Source organism: Odocoileus virginianus, chromosome 30 (assembly GCF_023699985.2).
Source record: "Odocoileus virginianus isolate 20LAN1187 ecotype Illinois chromosome 30, Ovbor_1.2, whole genome shotgun sequence".
Taxonomy (NCBI): Eukaryota; Metazoa; Chordata; class Mammalia; order Artiodactyla; family Cervidae; genus Odocoileus; species Odocoileus virginianus.
Genome location: NC_069703.1, coordinates 42,709,876 through 42,730,360, shown reverse-complemented (window position 1 = coordinate 42,730,360; position 20,485 = coordinate 42,709,876). Strand labels below are relative to the sequence as shown.

General features: G+C 56.1%; 1 protein-coding gene and 1 long non-coding RNA gene across 5 annotated transcripts in view; one reads left to right on the top strand and one right to left on the bottom strand.

Annotated features, from left to right (window-relative positions):
• NHSL3 (NHS like 3) overlaps positions 1 to 20,485 on the bottom strand; it is a 28,016-nt gene that overhangs the window by 2,496 nt on the left and 5,035 nt on the right. For 2 of the 4 annotated variants that reach the window (XM_070459094.1, XM_070459095.1), the window contains exons 2-6: positions 3,863 to 4,033; positions 3,722 to 3,777; positions 3,337 to 3,460; positions 2,657 to 2,773; positions 27 to 2,549 (exon numbers count right to left, since the gene is read on the bottom strand). In XM_070459094.1, coding sequence (XP_070315195.1) covers positions 27 to 2,549; positions 2,657 to 2,773; positions 3,337 to 3,460; positions 3,722 to 3,777; positions 3,863 to 4,033 — 2,991 coding nt within the window. Of the gene's footprint in view, positions 1 to 26; positions 2,550 to 2,656; positions 2,774 to 3,336; positions 3,461 to 3,721; positions 3,778 to 3,862; positions 4,034 to 6,049; positions 6,226 to 15,753; positions 15,977 to 20,485 lie in introns of those variants that run through there. The other 2 variants (XM_070459096.1, XM_020896055.2) reach the window with 2 other exon arrangements.
• Positions 16,037 to 20,485, top strand: part of LOC139032256 (uncharacterized) — a 14,648-nt gene continuing 10,199 nt past the window's right edge. The window contains exon 1 of the long non-coding RNA XR_011484792.1: positions 16,037 to 16,277. This is a non-coding gene — a long non-coding RNA (uncharacterized lncRNA). The remainder of the gene's footprint in view (positions 16,278 to 20,485) is intronic.

Sequence of the window (20,485 nt, the reverse complement as noted above, 5' to 3'; positions counted from 1 at the left end):
ACCCTACCCCTCCCAGCCCACTGTACCTGTACCGGGCGGGCCCAGCTTTTGCTCTTCTGGGCCCACCAGCTGCAGGACACTTCCATTCTCTGCCAGCTCCTCCTTAGTCCTGTCCTCGGCATGGGGGAGCCCGTTGGTGGGAGGCGCAGTAAGGGGCTCAGCCCGAGGAAAGCTGGGGGAGGTGGGAAGGGGGACACCCCCAGAAGGCTTGCGAGCCACGGGCGGGGGGGCCTTAGGTGGCTTCTTCGGGGCCTGGGGTGGCCGTTGCTCTGAGATGCTCCTTAGTTCAGCTACCAGGTTCCGCTGGAGGTCAGCCTGGGTCTCCGGGGACACAGGCCGCTCCAGCTGCAGCTTCTTAGTGCCCTTAGAGAAGATGAAGCTGGCCGTAGAGGCAGGGGACCGTGGCTCTGCCTCAGGTGGTCCATTGGGCTGGGCACCCACAGGGCCTGCGCTGCCAGCCAGGTTAGAGGCCTTGAGCCGAACAGCCGCGTGGAGCCCCGAGGCGGCGGCAGACGCAGGGCTGGCCCGCCCTGACAGGGCCCTTCGGAGTGGCTTCTGGGGGGGCGATGGCCCAGATGCTGGATTTGGAGCCACCGTGGGAGCGCCCACAGAGCGCAGCCGAACCGTCTGCAGGAGTGAGGGTGTGACCAGGGGCGCGCTGGCATCCTCCCGGGGAAGGCCCCCGCCCTTGCTGCAGCCCACAGGCTCCTTCCGAGGGACCTTAGCCAGAAGCCCTGTGACAGAGCCGGCAGCAGGTGGGGCTGGCGGGGCTGGAGGAGGGTCTGGAGTACCAGAGGGCTGGCTCTGATAGGAAACAGCAGGTAAGGAGGCCTCCGGCAGGGGTGAAGAGCCTGCGGGCTCAGGGCTAGTCACTGAGAAAAAGGCTTCCTCGGGTGGTGGGAAGTCAGCCATAGACAGGTCCTGCTCCTCTGGGGTAGGAGGCGGGGGAGGGGGCCAGTTGGGATCTTGGAGGGGCTCCTCAGCAGTCTCCAGGGCAGACAGGGCCCCCTCAGCCACCTCTGGCTTCTTAGTGGGTGGCGGGGGTGGGTGATAAGATGGGGGTGGGGACGGAGGGGGTGACTGGTCTTTGGAGGCAGCAGGAGATGCCTGAGGTGGGGTCAGGGATGTCTGCGGAGTGGGTGGGGACTCAGGACTGGCAGCGGTGGTAGAGACGGGCCCAGGGACTACAGCAGGAGCAAGGGCAGCTTGGTTTGGACTCTTGGGCTTAGAGGGAGGTGGGGAGAAGGGGGCGGCCACCTTGGGGTGAGGAGGTATGAAAAACCTGTCACCCAGGGCGGTCGACATGTGAGGACCAGAGCGGTCTGAGGGTGCTGGATCAGAGGAAGAGGAACACAGAGACGTGAGGGAAGAGGAGACGGAGGCCTCGGGAGATCGAAGGGAAGTGACACGTTCTGGTTTGGGGGGCTGGGCCTTGCCTGGGGAAGCAGGGGCCCCTGCTAGACCCTTGGGAGGGAGGGTAGGGGTACCACTTTGGCTCGAGTATCCACTGGAGGGTGAGAGTGTCCGTTCCGGGGAGCGTGGGGGGCGCCGGGAGCCACTCGGAGACAAACCAGACACCCAGCCGCCTGCCGAGCTGGGTGGACAGGGCGGGGCCGCCATCCCTGCCGACCCTCCAGTGGTGGGCGGCCGGGGCGGCTGCAGCTGCTGCTTCCGCTCGGGCTTGGGAGGCAGCCCCAAGGGCCCATCAGGGACCACTGAGCTGCGCTGATGTAGCGAGTGGGTCCGGCGGGGAGGAGGCGGGGGCCGCTTCAGCTTACGTAGGGACACGCTTCGGCCAGACAGCTGGCCCCCGCTCCGAATGCTGACAGTGTCCGAGGCTTCCGCGGTGCTGCCCCCGCTGGGAGAGCCCCGCCCGCTGCCCCCCGGGGGAGGGGGCGCCACGCTGCTGTTGGCCACGGAGCCCTCTGGCCGGCCCTCAGAGCCACCCTTAGAGGAGAGGGTGGAGCCGTCAGACACGATGGTCTCGGAGGACTGAGAGTGGCTCCAGGTGTCGCTGGAGGAGGAAGGGTGGCGGCTACGGGGTCGCGGGCTGGAGACCGAGGAGAAGCGGCCGAGAGAGCGGACGGAGGCCGGGCTGGCTGAGAGCAGGCTGCAGCGGCTCAGGGTGCGCAGGCTGCAGCGGCCCAGGGCCACCACGTCCACGGTGGGCGGCAGCACAGCGTGTGGGATCAGCTTCGACAAGTAGGTGGCTTGGGGCGAGATGGACATGGCCGGGCTCAGGGGTTCTGGAGGCCCGGCCCCTCCCGTCAGTCCAGGCACTGCGAGGGACATGGGCCGGGTGAGCGGCGGGGGCCGGGCCCCCGTGGACCGGCCGACGAGCGTGTCATCACGGTAGATGCGGTCGATGTGGCGCTGCAGCATGGCCTCAGCCCCGACTTCGGCCTCTGCCTCCAGCGCCTGCAGGGACACCCTGGCCCCCGGCCCTGCGGCCGGGCCTGCCGGACGACCATCCACTGTGGGAATGCGCACAGCATCCCGTGGACCTAGAGGCCGAGGCGTACCTGGTGCCTCACGCTCATTCCGCAGGCCTGGAACGGACCAAGGAGGACGTGGGAGTCAGCGGAGATGGGGGTGGGAGTCAGCGGAGGGGTGGGCCAGGGCTCCCAACCCGCAGCCTCCTCATAGGGGTGCTCACCGAGTTCCTTCTGCACGTGCTGCGGCAGTCCCAGCACCGTGCTCCGCCGCTCCCGACGCCGCCTCCCCGACTTTCCAGAAGGTTTGGGAAACGAGTCATGGGGCCGGAAGGTGGAGCCTGGGGGCCAGTCCAGGGGAGAGAAACTGTTTGAGCAGGTCTTGGAGCACATTCTGCCAAGCACCAAGCACGATTTTTACAGAATATTAATAAGAGCTCTGTGAAAAAAGATTTTCCACCATCAAGCAGGCATGGGCTTTAACTGGGTTAAAGCTAGATGCTCTTCCGCAAGGTTCTACTAGGTCAATAAGGATAATTTCCATTTAGTGAACACTTATTATGTGTTCTAAACACTTGGCATTTGTTCCCATAAGGTAAGTATTCTTGTCCTCCTTTTTATAGAACATCAAACAGAAACAGGGATAGGTAAAGGGTTGGCCCAAGATCACACAGCTGTATCAACACGAGGCTCAAACCCAGGTTTCAACTCTGAACTATCCTGCTTTTCAGTTAATGTTCATCACGAATCTCCAAGAGGACATAGGGTACTATGTTTCCTGAATTCACTGAGTCACAGAGTCTTGGGAAACACTGGACTAGGGGGAAAGGGGAAAGCTGCAGGTACTGGGTGCCCGCCGCTCTCCACTCCCTTGCCCAAGAATCCCCGGCTGGTGAGCAGACACCTTTGCGCTGGATCATCTCAGAGCGGATGGAGAGCGCGTCCTCTGCTGTGGAGCTCTCAGCCGTGTAGGACGTGGTCTGGCTGCAGAAGGAGATGCTATCATCATCTGGCCCGGTGCGGGAAGACTGTTGGGAGAAGAAGGATCAACCCAGAGGCGTGAATGGGGCTGACCCTTGCCTCTGCAGGCTCCCCCTTTTGAACTTCTGACACGGATTCACTCCTCCTAACCTGCCCCAGCATCACCTAGCACTGAGCGGGAATCAACCAGAGCTACCCTAGACCAGCCCTCAGTGGGCAACTAGTCCAGCCTTAAGACATACTTTGCAGAGGTCAAGTCAAGCAGGGAGGGAGGAATACAGTCAGGATGAGCTGGGGGCAGGGCGCACCTGTAAGCTCTGGGTGTCTCCATGGTCCCAGGCACCCTTGTTCAGTTTCTGTTTTTCTGAAAGACATCAGACAGGCATGCTGAGCCAGGCCCCTGACTTTGCGAGCTGAAAGCATCGCTGGATGGGGAGGGAGGCAGTTACCTTGGTGCTGGAGGGAACGGAGACCCTCCTGGGCCTGCGTGTGTAACTCTTCCAGGTGAGGCGGTCGCCCACTGGGAAAGAAGACATTGTCCTGGTGGTCATCTACTACAGACCCTGGCCCCTGGCCAGGCCCTACACTCAGTCGTTTGTCACTCTCAGCCTTGGCAGAGCCTGGTGGGATGAAGGAGGGAGGAAAGTAAGGCCCAAAGGCATCTGGGTCCTGCGAATGCACAGACACTGCAGCAAGGGCACCCACAGTCCCCAGAGTGCACAGGGCACCTGCCCGGCACTCTTCCGTGCCAGCACCTGCCCGGTACAGACTTCTCCTAGTCTGTGCTCATAACCCACAGTCCCCGGGTATATACTCCATACACACAGCCCCCAAGAATTGGGTTGGCTGAAAAGTTTGTTTTCCATAGCATCTTATGGAAAAAACCCCAAATGAACTTTCTGGCCAACGCGATACATACTCAAGCTGTATCCAAGTGTACATGTATCTGAGTACCCACACGACACAAAGGGCCCCATATAGGGGCACATACGTCCATTATAGATGCACACAACACCCACAGGCTTCATTCAGTGTGTATACAAACAAATAGCATCCAAGTATAACCACATCTGCGTGCCCACACCACAGCACACCCAGCCCCCAGGTATACACATGACTCCCACAGTCCCCATTCACTATCTATGCAAACAGTACCCATATATACACACAACTGTCACTCAGAGGCCCGTGTAAGACACTCCAGTGTACACACAGGCCAGAGCAAATACATTTCTCTTGTCTCCAGATTCTGAGCTCCACTTTACAGAAAGACAAACCACCTTTCTGTACACCCCCTTGGCCCAGGTCCATGAAAAAGACACACGGGACACTAGGAATGGGTGGGCACTAACACGGGTCATAACTGGATTCCCAGAAGTCCTGGGGTGTGGGCTAAACCAAGGATATGGCCTCCTGGATCCACCCCCTCACCCATGCAGCTGTCCCCTAGTGGAAGGATAGGCAGGGGAGGGGAGAAGACGGACCCCGGCCCCTCCACTCCCAGAAGAGACAGGTCCAGCCTCTCTTGGGGACCAGTCCCCGGTATCCCCCTCTCTTCAAGGCCCAGGCCCTGATGCCAAGGAGCCAGGGATCCATTACAAAGGATCCTGTTACAGGCCCCACCCATGGAGGAGCTGGTCATCTAATCCTGGGAATGGGGGGCTGTGTCAGCAGTGTGCAGCCCCAGCTCCCCTTTAAATGGAACCCACAACATAAGCAAAAGCTCCGTGTGGGTCACGTGACCTTGGCAGCACCTTGTGGAGCAACAGGAACAAAACAAGCCCTTTAAAGGGCCACGCCCCAAGATCAGGGTCTTCAGTTCAGACCCCTGACCTGTCCCTTCCTCCCTCCTCAGCCCATTCCTCAATAGCTGAGCTCCTGCCCAGGGAATCCTCAGGAAACCCACAAGGTCAGAAGTGGTGCGTCTCTCAGCGATCCTCTCCCTAATCTCCAGAGTTTACAAGTCCATAAACAGGCCCCAAGAGGAAAGGTCTTGCCTAAGGTCACCCAGCAAACTTCAGTCAGAGCCAAGACAGGTTCCCAGAGGGGCCTCCTGAATCATACCCACACTTGGGGGCCCTTTGGCACCCCCAAAAAGTCTAATAAGCTCTGGCCCCTACATCTTAATCCAGGCTTGAGAGCCCATAGCCTAGAAGAAAGTGGGGAGAGGCCCCTCCCCTCAAAACAAACCCCCAGGCCTTCAAACAGGATTTCCCTGACCTGCTCCCCAGCTTCCAGGGTCACTACTTTCCTCCTCATTCTGCTCCCCACCGGCCATCCTCCCACACACCTGAGCCCACCTGGGAGGGGGTACCCTACCTCTTGGAACTAAAGTACTGGGATGTACCCAGCAAAGTATGAGCACCCCTGGAGGAAGGCAATCCTGCCCGAGGGCTGCAGGCTTCAAGGTCAGAGACACCTAGAGCCGCCTTCCAAACGAGCAGAGAGCAGACAAAGGCAGTGGAAGAGCACCGGACAAAGGCGTCGCGGCCGACAGGGCAGCCTGGCCTCATTTCCAGCCCCCAGCCCGCATCCCATGACCTTCCCCGGCCTCGACCCCCCATCCTACAGAAGGGCCTGGCAAATGGGGGTGTTGGGGAATCTCTCATCTAAGCCCCCCAGCCACACCCACTCACCCTTCTTCTTAAAGAGCCCGAGGAGCGCCGGGAGGTGGCGGCCCAGGAACACCACCATGACTGCAGGCACCACTGGGGTCGTCCCCTGCGCTGACCTCTCCAGAACACCCGGCGATGCCTTCTTCGCCAGAACCCAGCGCTGAGGGGACTCTGCCAGAGCCCAGCTGCAGAGCGCCGGCTCCAGCCAGAGGAGGGGGAGGGGCTGCTCCCCAGGTCCTCCTCCCACCTTCGCCACTGATCCCGCCCACCACCGACACACCGCCCCCGAGTGCGGGGCTGGGACAGGAACCCTCCCAGGCTCTGACAGGGAAACTGAGGCCCAGAGTCTCTGAATACCTTGCTCTTGTAGAGGGGATGATTAGGAGGGTCAAAGATAGTTAACTCCAGGGGCCGCCTACTGACTGCCCCCCACCCCCAACCCCTCACCCCCGTCACGTTCCCAAGTCTTTTTCTAAATAGTCAGGAGCCAGAGCTAAGGCAAGGGTCCCAGCTGCCAGATGGGAGGTGGAAGAGCCACTAGACTAGACTTGGCATGATGCCCAGCCCCAAGTCCTCCTGGCTGGTGAGGCTGCTTCCCTGGGGAAGGATCTCAGAGCAGGCAGCGGCCAGGCAGAGGCTCAGGACTGCCTGTGGGGATGGCAAAGCCAGTGGCAGAGGTTCTGGAGGAGTGGGAGCCAGCCCAGGACACACGCTGGGAAGCCAGGGAGACACCCATCACGGTAGCAGGTGCTAACAGCCCCTCGTGTGTGTGTGTTCGGCCCCAGATTTCCCAAAGGACTGTCTTCCCACTGGGGTGACGTGACATCAGCAACCCCAGAAGGAAGCACTGTGAACTCTGCAAGGCCACACAACAGAGGCAGGCCTTCCACACAGACTTCTTGCTCCTCCTGCCCAGGATCCTTCCCACTGGCCTCACTCTGTGACTCAGTGACTCTGCTGGATCACTAGGCAAGGAGAACAGAATTAGCCAAGAAACAGCTCATAGATGAGTGCAGTGAGAGTGGGGGCAGGAAGGCACTTGCAGGGAACTCAGATCCAGGTTCAAATCCAGTTCCATCACATACAAGTTAACGACCCCTTATGGAAACAAGGCCAATAACTACTCTTTTAAGACATTTATTTAATCAGCAAATATTTATTAAACTAGTACTAGGGGTTATAGCTAATGGAGAATTTTTACCTTGTTCACCAGTATATCCCTAGTGGCTGGCACATACAATGAGTTCAATAAATATTTGATGAATACATGAATGAGATGAACTAGCAGAATAATTTCAGATAGTGAAGGCTGAGGAGCTATGACAGGAAGAGCGTAACATGAGGGGGCATCAAAGGAAAGCCATTGGAAGCAAGACCTAAAGAATGAGAAGGAACCAGCCAGGCCAAGTGCTGGGCACAGAATCTAGAAAGAGGCAACAGCAAGCCTAAAGACTTGAGGCAGGAGTGGTGGGGTAGGTTTCCCAGAACAGAGAGGAGGCCAGTGTGGCTGGAATACAGTGAGCAAGGGAGAGAAAGCAGGTGAGAAGAGGCAGGAGCCAGGTCAGGAAGGGCCCCGTTGGTGCTGGCAGAGTCTGGATTTTATTCAAAAAACCCCAAGAGGTCAGTACTAAAGGCTAAGCTGAGTATTGACAGTGTTAAAAAAGATTGCCCCTGGCAACTCCAGAAAGAGTAGCTAGCTGCGGAACTTCCCTGGAGGTCCAGTGGTTAAGATTCTGTGCTTCCACTGCAAGGGGCACAGGTTCAATTCCTGCTTAGGAAACTAAGATCTTGTATGCCATGCAGGCGGTTCAGCCAAAAAAAAAAAAAAAAAAGAGTAGCTGAGACTGTGGAAGAGAAGGTCTGTGAACCATAAAGTACAGTCCCCCAAACTCACCTAAGGAGCCTGTCTCACAGCACCTCTCTCTCTCTCTGAGTCCCTAGATAACTAAGAATTCACAGTGGCTCCCATGCCATAAGATCCTTCTGCTGGTCCTTCTCCACTTGCTGTGCCACTTCTTACGGACCATTTCATGCAGATAGCTGAGCCTTCACTCTCCAGAGAACAAAATTCTGTGGGGCTACATAGTATATATCCACAGATCACTGAAATCTAAACAACACTTTTAAGAAATAGGCTTTTTTTCCCCTTCGGCTGCACTGCATAGTTTGCAGGATCTTCGTTCCCTGAACAGGAGTTGAACTCCAGGCCCCAGCAGTGAAAGCCCAGAACCACTGGACCACCAGGGAATTCCCAAGAAGCAGGCACTTTTATCTCCATTTTACAGATGAGAATAATGGACACCAGAGAGGGGAAGCATTATAATAAAGCTGGTAAATGATGGGGCAGCATTGGCACTCAAGACCACTTGAATCCAAAAGCCATGTTCTGCCCACTGTGCCAGCTACAAACCTGATCTCCCCTCTGAAGAAGCAGAGATCACCCCCACAGATGGAAGGTTTCTTGGCCACACTGTCGACTCCTTCCTCACTCTTAGGCCAGACCCATCCACCCCTCTTATGAGTCCCACTCAAACAGAAAACAGCAGTAGACTGACACTTGTACGGTGATTAATTCATGCCAAGCACCATGCCAGATGCTGGTGGAAGGCAGTCTCTGCCCTCTCAGATCTGACAACAGTCCTTTGAGGTAGGTACTCAAAGGTACTCTCCTGGTAACTGACCTGTGAGGCTCAGAGAGCCTGGAGACTACCCAAGCTCTGGCTGGCCCCCAAACTAGAGCCTTCAACCCTGCAGGACCAAGTCATGCTCAGTTTCCCCAACCAGGGAAACTAAGGGCTGAGCTCTTCTAAGTGAGGGGTGGGGGGAGCATCAAGGTCCCAGGCCTGCAGCCTTCAGTCAGGGCCAGAGCTGCAAATTCCCTGGATTGATGCAAGGCTCTTACACTTGATAACATCTGGTTCCCCCAGCAACACCCTGCCCCCAACCAACTGCAGCTTGGCCAAGTCAAAGCCACTCTGAGCCACTTCAGCCACAGGTCGACACACCTGTAGCTCGTCTGGGGAGAGGCTCAGCAAGCTGAGTCTTGGGTGGAGAGCACTGGACCTCGCCAAGAAACTGAGGCCCAGAGGATGGAAGGACCTTGGCAAAGGCCAAACTTGGGAGTCCATATTCCAGGACCTTCTGCCCCGGCTGAGCCCAGAGGTGCAGCCGGGCTGAGGCTCACCGCGCTGCCTCCTCCGCCTACCTGCCCGGGGGAGGAGGCTTCCCGGCTCTGAGAAGACACTTTGATCCCGGGCACGCCTCCCGAGACGCAGGGCATACCGGGAAGCACACCTGCAGATACCGTGCACCAGCAGAGGTGTGCAGCTCGCACCTCCAAAATGTAACACTGGGGCCACCCCCACAGGCGGCCCCTCACGAACACATCCACAAAGTACACCCATGCCTCCTGAAGCCACGTGAGCACCACTGCAGATTCACGCAGGGCCCTGCCAGGTGGCTGCTTGTACACGAAGGCAAGTGCATGTATCCGTGGCTCTGCGGCCCTCCTGTGCCTGGGAAGAGTCAGGAATCAGGCAGGGAGCCCCTGCCCCTCCAAGGCCACGTGCACCTGTGCGCATGCGTACACACTGTCTTGGCAACATCCTCCATGGGGTGAGGCCTCAACCTGCCCCATTCCAGAGCAAGGGGCGGGGGCTGCGGCGCGCCCACAGCCAGGCCGGCCTGACTCAGGGGAGAGGAATGAAGGGGGAGGGCACAGCTGCCCAGGTGGCCTTGCTCTGGAGCCAGGATCCAGGATCCAGGGTGTTTGGAGGCCCCTGCGTCTCAACCACTCCGCAGCTGTACTGGTGGGCCACCCAAGGCCCAGAGGGGACCAGGGCCTTCCTATAGGAGCAGCATCCAAAGCACGGGTAGATTTTATTCTCTTAGAGGCAAGACAAAGGGAAGTGAATGTAACTCTCAGGTGCAGACGCTTTACAGTTCTCGACACACTTTCCCTTCTACTGTCTCAAAGAACTCGAAGAACAAGAAACCTGAAAGGAAGGTGTAAGCTCCCCTCTTACAAATGAGTGCAAGGAGGCCTGTGGGAAAGTGACTTGCGGGAAAGTGACTTGCTCAAGGTCACCCAACCAGGAAGTGGCTGAGCCCAGAACCCAGGTCTCACTCCAGATGCCTTAGTGACCCTAAGTCTTGGGAAGTTAAGGGGTTGGAGGGGGGAAGGGGGCAGTAGCCTCAGCCATGGCCCAAAGTGGGGGAACTCTGCACCCCACTTCTGCACAATGGGAATCCCCCTTCCTTTTCTCAGTGCAAAGCTCCGCCCCAGCCTGGGCAGAGCTGACAGGCCGGTTCTAAGGTAAATATTGGGGGCAGGGAGTGCCAGGGACACGGAGGGGAGGATCCCATCCCACAGGCGCCTGGGGGAACAGACAGTAACACAGGGAGGAATTAGCTACCATAATATTAGTAAATGTCATAATGAGTTTCCGGGTCAGTATCTGTTGCTGACAATGACATAATAATCTCTTTCGGCCAGGGTGCGATTCTGACTTTCCTAAACCCTTTCCTTTGTTCCTTCAAGGCATGATTATCCTCATTTTATAGATGCCAGAGAGGCAGTCACCATGAAGCCAGGAGAGAAAAAGGCTGTGGGAGTCAGGTCTGGATTCCAGGCCTTGAACAAACGAATCAGCCTCTCAGGGTATCTGCAAGGTGGGACTAATCCCCACTCATGGAGTGCCTGGGAAAGTTAAAGCCACGCAACCAAGTGTAAAGGCAAAGTGTTATCATAGAGGGAGCCTCTGCCTCTCCAGGTGTGGGGCCTGTGTGTGTGTGTGTGTGTGTGTGTGTGTGTGTGTGTGTGCGTGCGCACAGTCGCTCAGTCATGTCCGATTCTTTGCAACCCCAAAGACTGCAGCCTGCCAGGCTCCTCTGTCCATGGAATTCTCCAAGCAAGAACACTGGAGTGGATAGCCATGCCCTTCTCCAGGGAATCTTCCTGACCCAAGGATCGAACCCATGTCTCCTGTGTCTCCTGAATTGCAGGTGGATTCTTCACCTACTGAGCCACACAAGAAGCCCCGTGGGACCTTTTTACTTACAACAATAAATAAGCTAGCGCTGACTGAGTGTTGACTGAGACACACATGGTCTCACTAAATGCCCCTCGTCATACAAAGGCACTCCCCTAGGGTTAGTGACCTGTCCAAGGTCACACAGGTAATAACGGCAGAGTCAAGATGCGAGGCCAGCTCAGACTGGCCGCTGCTCTTCCCATGCCACCAAAGGCCTCCTCTCTCATCCACTTGCAGAGTGCTCTTCAAATCTCAAGTGGCGTTAAGAACCATTTTTAAGATAAAGTCTGATAAAGGACACTTAACATCAGCTTCCTATCAGCTCCTCAGTGACTTAGCCCCATCTGGTAGCTCTAACCCCCGTTTGGGAGGACAGGGAGTTCGGATCCCACACCAGATATCCCACTGCCCTGGGAGTCAGAGGTCCTAGGCCTGAGCTCTCACTGCCCCTCCGCTGCAGTCTGATCTTGAACCAGGCACTGCCTTTTTCGGGCCTCAGTCTCTATGAGGTGGGAGGGCTGGGGAGACAAGTTCTAAAGAGTCCTTGCATGTATGACTCTGCCCCTAGAAAGAGGGGAGTGGTCCCTCACTTTGGGTCAAGGCCTGGGGCAGCGAGGGGGTTCAGCTTATCTCAGATCCCTCAGACCAGAGAGGGCTGGCCCAGCCCTTTATCTGGAGGCCCAGGGCTCCAACAAGCAAGTCTAGACTTACAGTTGATCACAAGTCGTCCCACCCTAGTCAAATGAAAGAGATGAGGAGGAAGGGGACAGGGGAGGTAACAGGAGCACTCCTCCCAGCTGTGGCCCTGGGGCTCCAGGTCCAGAGGCAGGGGGAGTCTGACTCCACCAATGACTTGGTCCCATCCCTCAGTTTCTTCATCTGCAAAGTGGGAAGATGAAGGGCCACAGGAAGAGGGCCCTGTGTGTAAACCTGACAGCATAATGCATGTGGGAACAGGAGGCGGGCAGGGTGCTGGGGGTACTCTTTGAGCTCCCAGTTCACATCCTCCACCAGTCCCCCAAACTTCCCAGGACTAAGTGCCCAGCTGGCCTGCAGCTGGGAGAATTGAGTTGGATTCCTAAAAACCAAGGTCAAACAATCCTAACAGGTTCCAATATCTTTCCAGCACTGAGGAGGCCTCTCCCATCCATCCTCACCCTTCTCTATGGTTCAAGGACATTTGCAACACAGGGCCAACCCTTCCTTAAAACACAGTTTCCCTTCTCACTGCCCACCAGCTCCCTCGCTGAGCCCTTGAAGGGTTCAATGCTGAGTCCTCAACCCCCGCCCTTCCACCACAGTGTTCCCTCCACCTTTGCTCCCCACAGGGTCCCAGTCTCCCAGGCTTTCTTCATCAGAGGACCTGCAGGCCCCTCCATCACAGGAGGAAATCCATCTATACCTAAAATAATTAAGAGCGCAATCTTTGGAATCTGACAGGCTTGGGTATGAATCCCAATTCAGCAACCTCCTTGCTGAGCAGCCTTGGACAAGTGACTTAACTTCTCTGAGCTCCAGCTTTCTCATCTGTAAAATGGGGAGAACAATAGCTTCTGGCTTGTAAAACAGCTGGAGGCCATGTGAATTAATTGATGTAAAGGGTTTAGCATAAGGTTTATCTCTGCATAGGATTTCCCTGGTGGCTCAGATGGTAGAGCGTCTGCCTACAATGAGGGAGGCCCGGGTTTGATCCCTCAGCCGGGAAGATCTCCTGGAGAAGGAAATGGCAACCCACTCCAGTATTCTTACCTGGAAAATCCCATGGATGGAAGAACCTGGTAGGCTACAGTCCATGGGGTCCAAACAGTTGGACATGACTAAGCGCCTTCGCTTTCTTTTCTATCTCTGCATTATCTCTGCTACCATCCCCCAGTCAAGCAGCCTCAGGCACAGAGCCTTCACAGCCCTCTCTGGCCCATAGAGCTCAACATCTGATTAATCCCGGGTCCGATCACTTCTGCCATCTCCTCCCAGTGTCTCTGCGGCTGCCACTCCTCTTCCACTCCCACAGCCCTCACCCAGTCCGCAGCCTTCGCTTCACCACCTCTCCCCTGGATTACTGCAACAGCCTCCAGACTGTTCTATGAGTCTCTACTCTCACCACCCCACCCCCAACCTGTCCTGCCTGCACCTGCCGTCCTCCTAACACACTGCTTTCATAGGCTCCTCCCTCGCTCAAACACCTTCACTGGCTCCCTGTGGTCTGTAGACTGCAGCCTTCTCTGTTGGCCTGGCATTCTTTCCCCCATCCTTTCACAGACCAATCCAATGAGTAAGTACTCAAGCCTCAGTCCCATACCTAGGCCTGTGGCAGCAGAGGCCGAGGCCAGGGAAGCCTCAGAATCCTTAGAAGTAAAACTAAAAGACTGAAGTTTATATTCACTTTTTCTCCTCCCAGGCACAAGGAGGAAGCCTCAACTACGTTTCTTTCCAACCTCCATACTCAATGTCAAAGCCTTTGTTCGTGACCATACCCACAGCTGAAGTGCATCCTTGGCCAGGTTCTCTCATCAACAGTTCAGTTAACGATACAGTTAACTTTTTTTCTTTTTTCCTTTTTTGCCATTCCACATGGGCATGTGGGATCTTAGTTCCCTGACCAGGAGTTGAACCTAGGCCCCTGCAGTGGAATCGCAGAGTCTTAACCACTGGGTTGCCAGAGAAGTCCCAACAATTAACTTCTTTAATACCAGCTCCTCACAACCCAAAAGCCTTTTAATATATAGCCTAGAATATTCCCTAGCCCCCACACTTATTTCTGTGTTGCCCTGACATTGCTTTCTGGGTTTTTAGGAACACCTTCAAAGCTTGGTTGACCCTTGAGTTGTAGCAGGAACTGGAAGAACACAAGGGCTGCTAGAAGCCCCAGGCCTCTTCCTTAAGGGGTGGAGGGCAGACGACTGTAAACAGAGCCCTCCTACTCTCTCTCTCCCCTACCACAAATGGTCACAAGTCTGGACCCACAGCTGGTTCTCAGGAAACCATCAGATTAGAGTGGCCATCTGAGGGCAGATGGAGATCCCCAGCCCCAGCCCCACCCACTCGCTGCAGATTCCAAGAGGAGAGACAGGTGGGCACAGGCCAGATTTCAGGATTACTGGGACAGGGAGACTGGAAGGTTCAGGAGTCTCTCATCAACCCAGCTTCTGAGAAACCTCAGAGAGCCTACCAGAATTTAACCAACCTTCTTCCTAATAACCATGATTATTTTTCAGACCGCTGCAAGCAGTGACCTTGGATAAGCCCACCTTCTCTAGACTTCAGTACCTTTCACCATGAAATAACCAGCCAGAAACTGCAAGGATCCCAAGAAGTCACCTAAGCTACGCCGCCCTAATTTGACAGACAGGCCTCCTCTAGGAGCCAGGGAGGTCCAGAAAAGTGAAAGCAATTTGCTCAAGGTCATTGAGCCCATACCAGAGACACTTGGAAAACACAGACCCCCTAATTCCCAGGCTTGGTCCTTTCTGTCACCCCCTGCCTGGAGGGATGAGATCATCAGGCTCAATTCAGAACCTCTAGGAATGTGGAACCTGGGAATACATGAGTGTATTCCCCACCACAACAGGGAGGCCCTCCCAAGCCATCTTCTCTGGGAGTCTCTCATTCCCAAAGACCAGCAGACACCAGACTTTGTTGGAGACCCCTTACCTTGTGGGGTAGTGGGTGGCTCACTGTCCTGCCCCTACCCCATGTCTGGATTCACCAGGTGAGGGAACTAGGCACTCTGGACAGCCCCTCCTCCATAACACCCCTTGGGACGCGGGGATACCCTGAACCGCCACACCCGCTGGAGGAAACCAGGAATTCCGGCTCCCAGCCCTGGAGCTGGAGGCCTTCCCAATTCTGCCCCCTCCCCCCGACTTGGAGGATGGAATGTGACACGCGGAGGGATCCCGCAGCACGCTGGGCAGGACTGCGTTCCAGCTCGGTGGCTGCACTGAAGGGGGGAGATGCGGCAGCGACCACAGGGACCGCGGGTGGGGGGGAAGGGGGACAGATAGAGGCAGCGGCGGTGAGGATGGGGGTGGGGAGGGAACCCAGAGAACCAGTCCGACTCCCGATCTCGCCAGATGGAGGCGGCCCGAGTCTCCAGCCCCTGGTTTCCTGCTTCTCCCCTTCACCTTTGTCTCCCCTCCCTCCTGCAAACTTTCAGCCTGTGGAGGCTAAAGCCTGGGGACCAAATGTGCGTGCGTGAGTGTGTCTGTGTGTGTATAAGTGCTTTAGGGTCTGGATGGTTGTGCAATTTTGAACCTGTGTATACATATGTGTGCCTAAGACGTTGGGCAACTCTACCTACATGAATGATTGTGCCTGAATCTGTGCGTGCGGTGGTGTTTGTGTGGCTGTGTAAGCTGTATACATAGGTAAGTGTACCTGAGTCTCAGGATCTGTGGGTCCCACGATGGTGTGGGTGTGAACGTGTATGTGATTTTGTGTCTGCATGTCCATACGTCTCAGTGGGTGTTGTGTATGTGACCGTGTAGATTGTGAACATGTACGTGTGCCCGCCCGCGGGTATTCGTGCGCACATGTGTCTGTCTGCATGTGAGGGGTGGGGTCTGTGCGGGGGATTCCCGGCCCCCCCAAACTCACACCCGACAAGCCCCGGGAGGGGGCAGCAGCGGCGGCGGCGGCTGCGGCAGGCAGACCCTCCTCCCCGCCTGCCCCGCCCCCACCCCCAGCCCCTACCTGCCGGCCGCTTCGCCGACCGCCCGAACCGCCAGAAGCTGCGGGCCCGGGGGCCGCTGGGGGCCTTCCTCTTGTGGTGTGAGTTGCCCATGGTGGGCGCGGGATCCGGCGCGGGAACCCTAGCGCAGCCCTACCAGCCCGGCCGCCGGGCCCGCAGCCACAGGAGGGAGGCAGAGAGAAGCGCGGGCGGCCACCGCAGGCGCCCCCAGCCCCGGCTCGGCCACGCCCCCGGGCTCTGCGGCCAATGGCCTGGTAGGGGAGTGGCCGGTTAAGGGGCGGGGCCTGGCGCAGCTCCGTCAGGCCCCACCTCTCCGAGGACCTGGGAGACCGGCTGAGCCGCCCCGCCCAGTTGCTCTGGGAACGGCCGGGCCTGTCCAGGTGGGGCCCGCGGGTCGTTCGCCCTCCGAAGCCAGGGACTGCCTGCCTCTGAGGATTGCAGTGGAACCAAGAGAACTAGGGGCCCGGGCTCCAGAGAGGTGGGGTCCGAAACCTTGTTGCTGCTAGGGACAACCAACCACTACCCCGTGAGTGTCACGTGTCTGCGTATGTCGTCTCTGCTTGTTTGTACAAATGTATCTATCTGACTATATTTCTGTAGTAACAGTGTTCAAAATAATAACAGAACACTTTTATATAGCACATAGTATGTGCCAGGCACTGTGATAACTGCTTTCATGCATTACTTCATTTCATCCACAAAACAATTCTATTAAGGTAGGTATACTTTTTGTCATCTCCATTTTACAGATGGGAAAACTGAGGTTCCATGAAGTTAACTGATGAGCCCAGAGTCAAACAGCATTAAACTACAGAGCCAGGACTCAAACCCAGACTGAGACCAATACCCACTGGTTCAAGCTACCTACCCCTCCACTTTATCTGTGCCTCTCCATGACCTTGAAGGACATATACTTGGACATTTGTATTTGTGTGCTAGAATGTGGCTGTGTAGTTGTGTATCCGTAACCCTGAACATGTAGGTTGCTCTCTGTGTAGTCATCTGTAGTGACCGCATGCCTGTGTCCATATAATTGAGTCTGTTTACATTGGTTTCAATTTGTGTTTTTGCATATTTGCCTGTGTAATTTTGACTCTCAAGCTGGTGGAATATCACTGATTTTGTGTATTTGAGTGTGTAACAGTCTGCTTCTGTGCATGTAAGTGAAAAGGCTTGTCTCTAAGACTGTACAATTTGCATGTGCTTTTGTGGATCAGTATGACTGTGCAACTGTCTATTTGATACACCCATATCTGGGCTTCCCAGATGGTGCTAGTGGTAAAGAATCCTCTTGCCAGTTCAAGAGACATAAGAGATGCAGGTTTGACCCCTGGCCGAGGAAGATCCCCTGGAGAAGGGCATGGCAATCCGCTGCAGTATTCTTGCTTGGAGAATCCCATGGACAGAGGAACCTGGTGTACAGTCCATAGGGTTTCAAAGAGGTGGACATGACTGAAGCGACTTAGCATGCACACATATACCCATATCTACATTGGGTGGGTGGGGGTGTATGTGTAAGTAATGGAGCACATGGGTAAACATACATGAAACAATACATGTCTATGTACCTGTCCCCTCTCTCATCTCCCCTTATACAAGTCTTTGTTTCTCAAAGCCCAGGCCAAGCTTTACCTCTTCTGAAAGCCTTCCAGGTTGCCTAAGGCATCCACTTCTCATGTTCTCACAAGTCCCCTGTGTCCAGGGCCCTGCATACTGAGCAGTGACTCTCCTTTATGATCACTCTATAGTCTCTCCAACGAGGGGCAGCCTGGTGTAGACAGAGCTCCACTGGGCTGGGAGTCCAGTCCTCAGTTCTAATCCCCTCGTGGCTCATCTTTCTGCCACCTGGGCAAGCCCCTCCACTACACCACACTGCCTCTTATGCCCAGTGGCTCTAAGACACCCTGTTCCTGCCCTGCAAGATGGGAGAATTAAAGCTGATCCACACCCTCCCTGAGGCCCCTCTCTTGCTGAGAGACTGAGGTTGACAACAGTGCAGTCCCTGGGGGCTGGTATTTTATTCATCCACCCAGAAGATACTTAATGAGCACATACTGTATACCACGCCATGTGCACCAGACTCCCTGCTTTGCACAGACAAGAGGGTCCCAGTGTCAGAGCTAGATGAGACATCAGAGATCTGTTGGCACATTTCTCTTAATTTACAGGTGGGGAACCTGAAGCCCATGAAGGGGAAAGGTGGTATGGGAGAGCAGACAGAAAACACAAGAGTAAAATCCAAACCCCTTGGCATGAATGGAGTGAGGACAGGCATGCAGGGAGCTTAGAAGGTGCCATGGCCTTCACAGGAGACCCTGCAGGAGCTAGTCCTGCCCACTAGTTCAGCCTCATCTCTGACCACACCCCTCTCATTCTCAGGGCCCCAGGACACAGAACTGCTTGTGGCTCCCCACTGCATACCTCCAGGCCTCACACAGGCTCCTTCCTCTTCCACCTCTGCCTGTCCCCAGGGCCCTGCTAGCCAGTGTCCTTCTCCATGTCTTCCTTGCCCCCCTCCTTCCGCAGCCCAGTTCTCAGGGCTCCCCTCTGCTGATACAGTACTGATCACACCCATACCAGCACTTGTTTCAAGGCAACAGTTAGTTTCCTTGGCATCTCCCTGTCCAACCAGAAAACAAGTTTCTCAAGGACAGTGATCCTGTCACTCCTCTTAGTAGCCCCAGGCTAAGATCGCGTCTGGCACACAGTAGGTGTGTCCCACGTGTTTTACAGAAACTGGCGGAGGTGGTGGTGATGGCACCATAAGTGCTGGTGGAGGTGAAGAGGCACAGTTGGAAAAGGCTAAGGCACTCCCCCAGTCTTACAGCCTTCCACTGCAAAGGCTGTGCTTTGCTCCTGGGCCTGGGGGTGACGAGTACTACCATAGAGCCAAGTGCCCAGGAGAGCCTGGGGTATGACTGGTGGGAAGAAGTAGGTGATATGGAAGACGAATGAACCAGAACTCCTGGAACCTCAAGACAGGGCTTGAGTGTCTCTTGACCCTCACCTGGCTAGGGACTTGGAGGAGAGGGTGTCTGTAAGCAGGCAGGAGACCCGACTTAGAAGAGGCCCCACCAGCAGCCTCCTGGGAAGCATGCACTTTGACAGAAGATTCAGGGTTTGAGCCCTTGGCAGGCTGAGCTGTCTCTGTCTGACCCCTCCAGCAGCAGAGCACCCTGCTGAGTGGCCCTGCTTGCTTGATGGCCCCCAGGACAGTGGATGGAGCCCAGAGTCCTGGGGAGTATAGTAATGGGGGGAGGTGGACTAGGAAGCTGGTTCCACCAACCTCCTTCCCCATGTCAGCCACAGGGCTGGAGATGGGGTCTTCAGATAGGGGCAGAGGGGTGTACCTGCTCTCCCCACCCCAGCACATTCACTGCAGCCTTAACAATATACAATGCCTCCTCTTATTAGTTTTCTTCAGCATGTGACAGGCCAGGAGCAGCTGAGACAGCTTTGAGGGTTTGAGGAGAGGGGAATTTCCAAGGGGCAGGTGGGTGGAGGGAGGCTCCCCCTCTGCCCTCTGCAGACAACAGATTAAGAGATTTTTCTGGCCACAGGGTGTAGCCGCCCCAGAGCAGCAGATCTCGCTGGCAGCCCTGCTTCAGGAGCAGAAAGTGGGGGGGGGGGGGTCCCCGCCCCCAGCCTGAGGGGGATTTCCAGGAGAACCTGGGCCCTGTGCCACGGGGGTGGGCAGGGGAGGGGGGGTACAGATTTGGGGCCTCCGTGAGGAGGGAGGAGAGGCAGTTGAAATGGCCCCTGAAGGTGTCAGAGCTAAGGGAGGGGATGAATGAGGCCTTCTTGGCCTCGCTTCCTGCTCCTCTCATCCCACCCCCGTAGAGGCCCCTCTGCGCAACGGGATTTTCCATCTAAAGTCAAGACAAAGGAGTGGGGAAGCTGAGGTCAGCCTGGCAGGTGTGGGCTCCTGTTCTGCCTCCAACACTGACTGGCGGTACGACCTTCAGCAAGCCACTTCCTCCTCTGGGCCTCAGATGCCCATCTGTATGCGCCATAAGGGCTCCCCATGACATCTCAGGCCATCAGCTCTGAGCACCTAGGATCTGGAGATGCCCATGCTCTGGGGGCCCATATCATACCACCCACCTATCACCCGAAGCCACTTTTTAGGGCCAGGCCCTGTGCTGGGCAGGGCAGAGGGAAAAGACAAGTCAGCCCAGATCCTGCCCTCAGGGTGTTCAGAATAGTGATGTCTGGTGATGCCTGTGCTCATGGAACCAGACAGCCAGCTGATCCCAACCCCTTGCAGGAGCCTTGCCTAATTCCAGCTCTGCAAATGCCTCAACCCCAGCTTCCCCTCATCCTTCCATTATAGCTCATGTCACCTGGGGAAGCCGTCTTTGATTCCCCCCTGGGATCTCTCTGTTCTCTCCTTAGTTACACTTCTTGACCCTTAATTACTTGCTCGGTGTCTACCAACCCCCTCAAATCGAGAAGTTCAAGAGGACTGGGACCTTGTCTTTCTTTCATTCCCAGGACAGAGTCTGGCCCATAGTAGGTACTTAGTACCTAGTATTAAAAACTTAAGAAGTATTTGTGAAATAAATTAGTGAGACACCATCTCCCATCTGAACCCAGGGCAGATAATGCTCATCCCTTCAGAGGGGTCTGGAGGAGGCAGACCCAGACTTCTCTGGGGAAGCCACTCCCCCATGGACGCATCCCAGCCCATATGACATTAGTCCAGGCCCCAGGCTGAGGACGCTGAGATGCCCC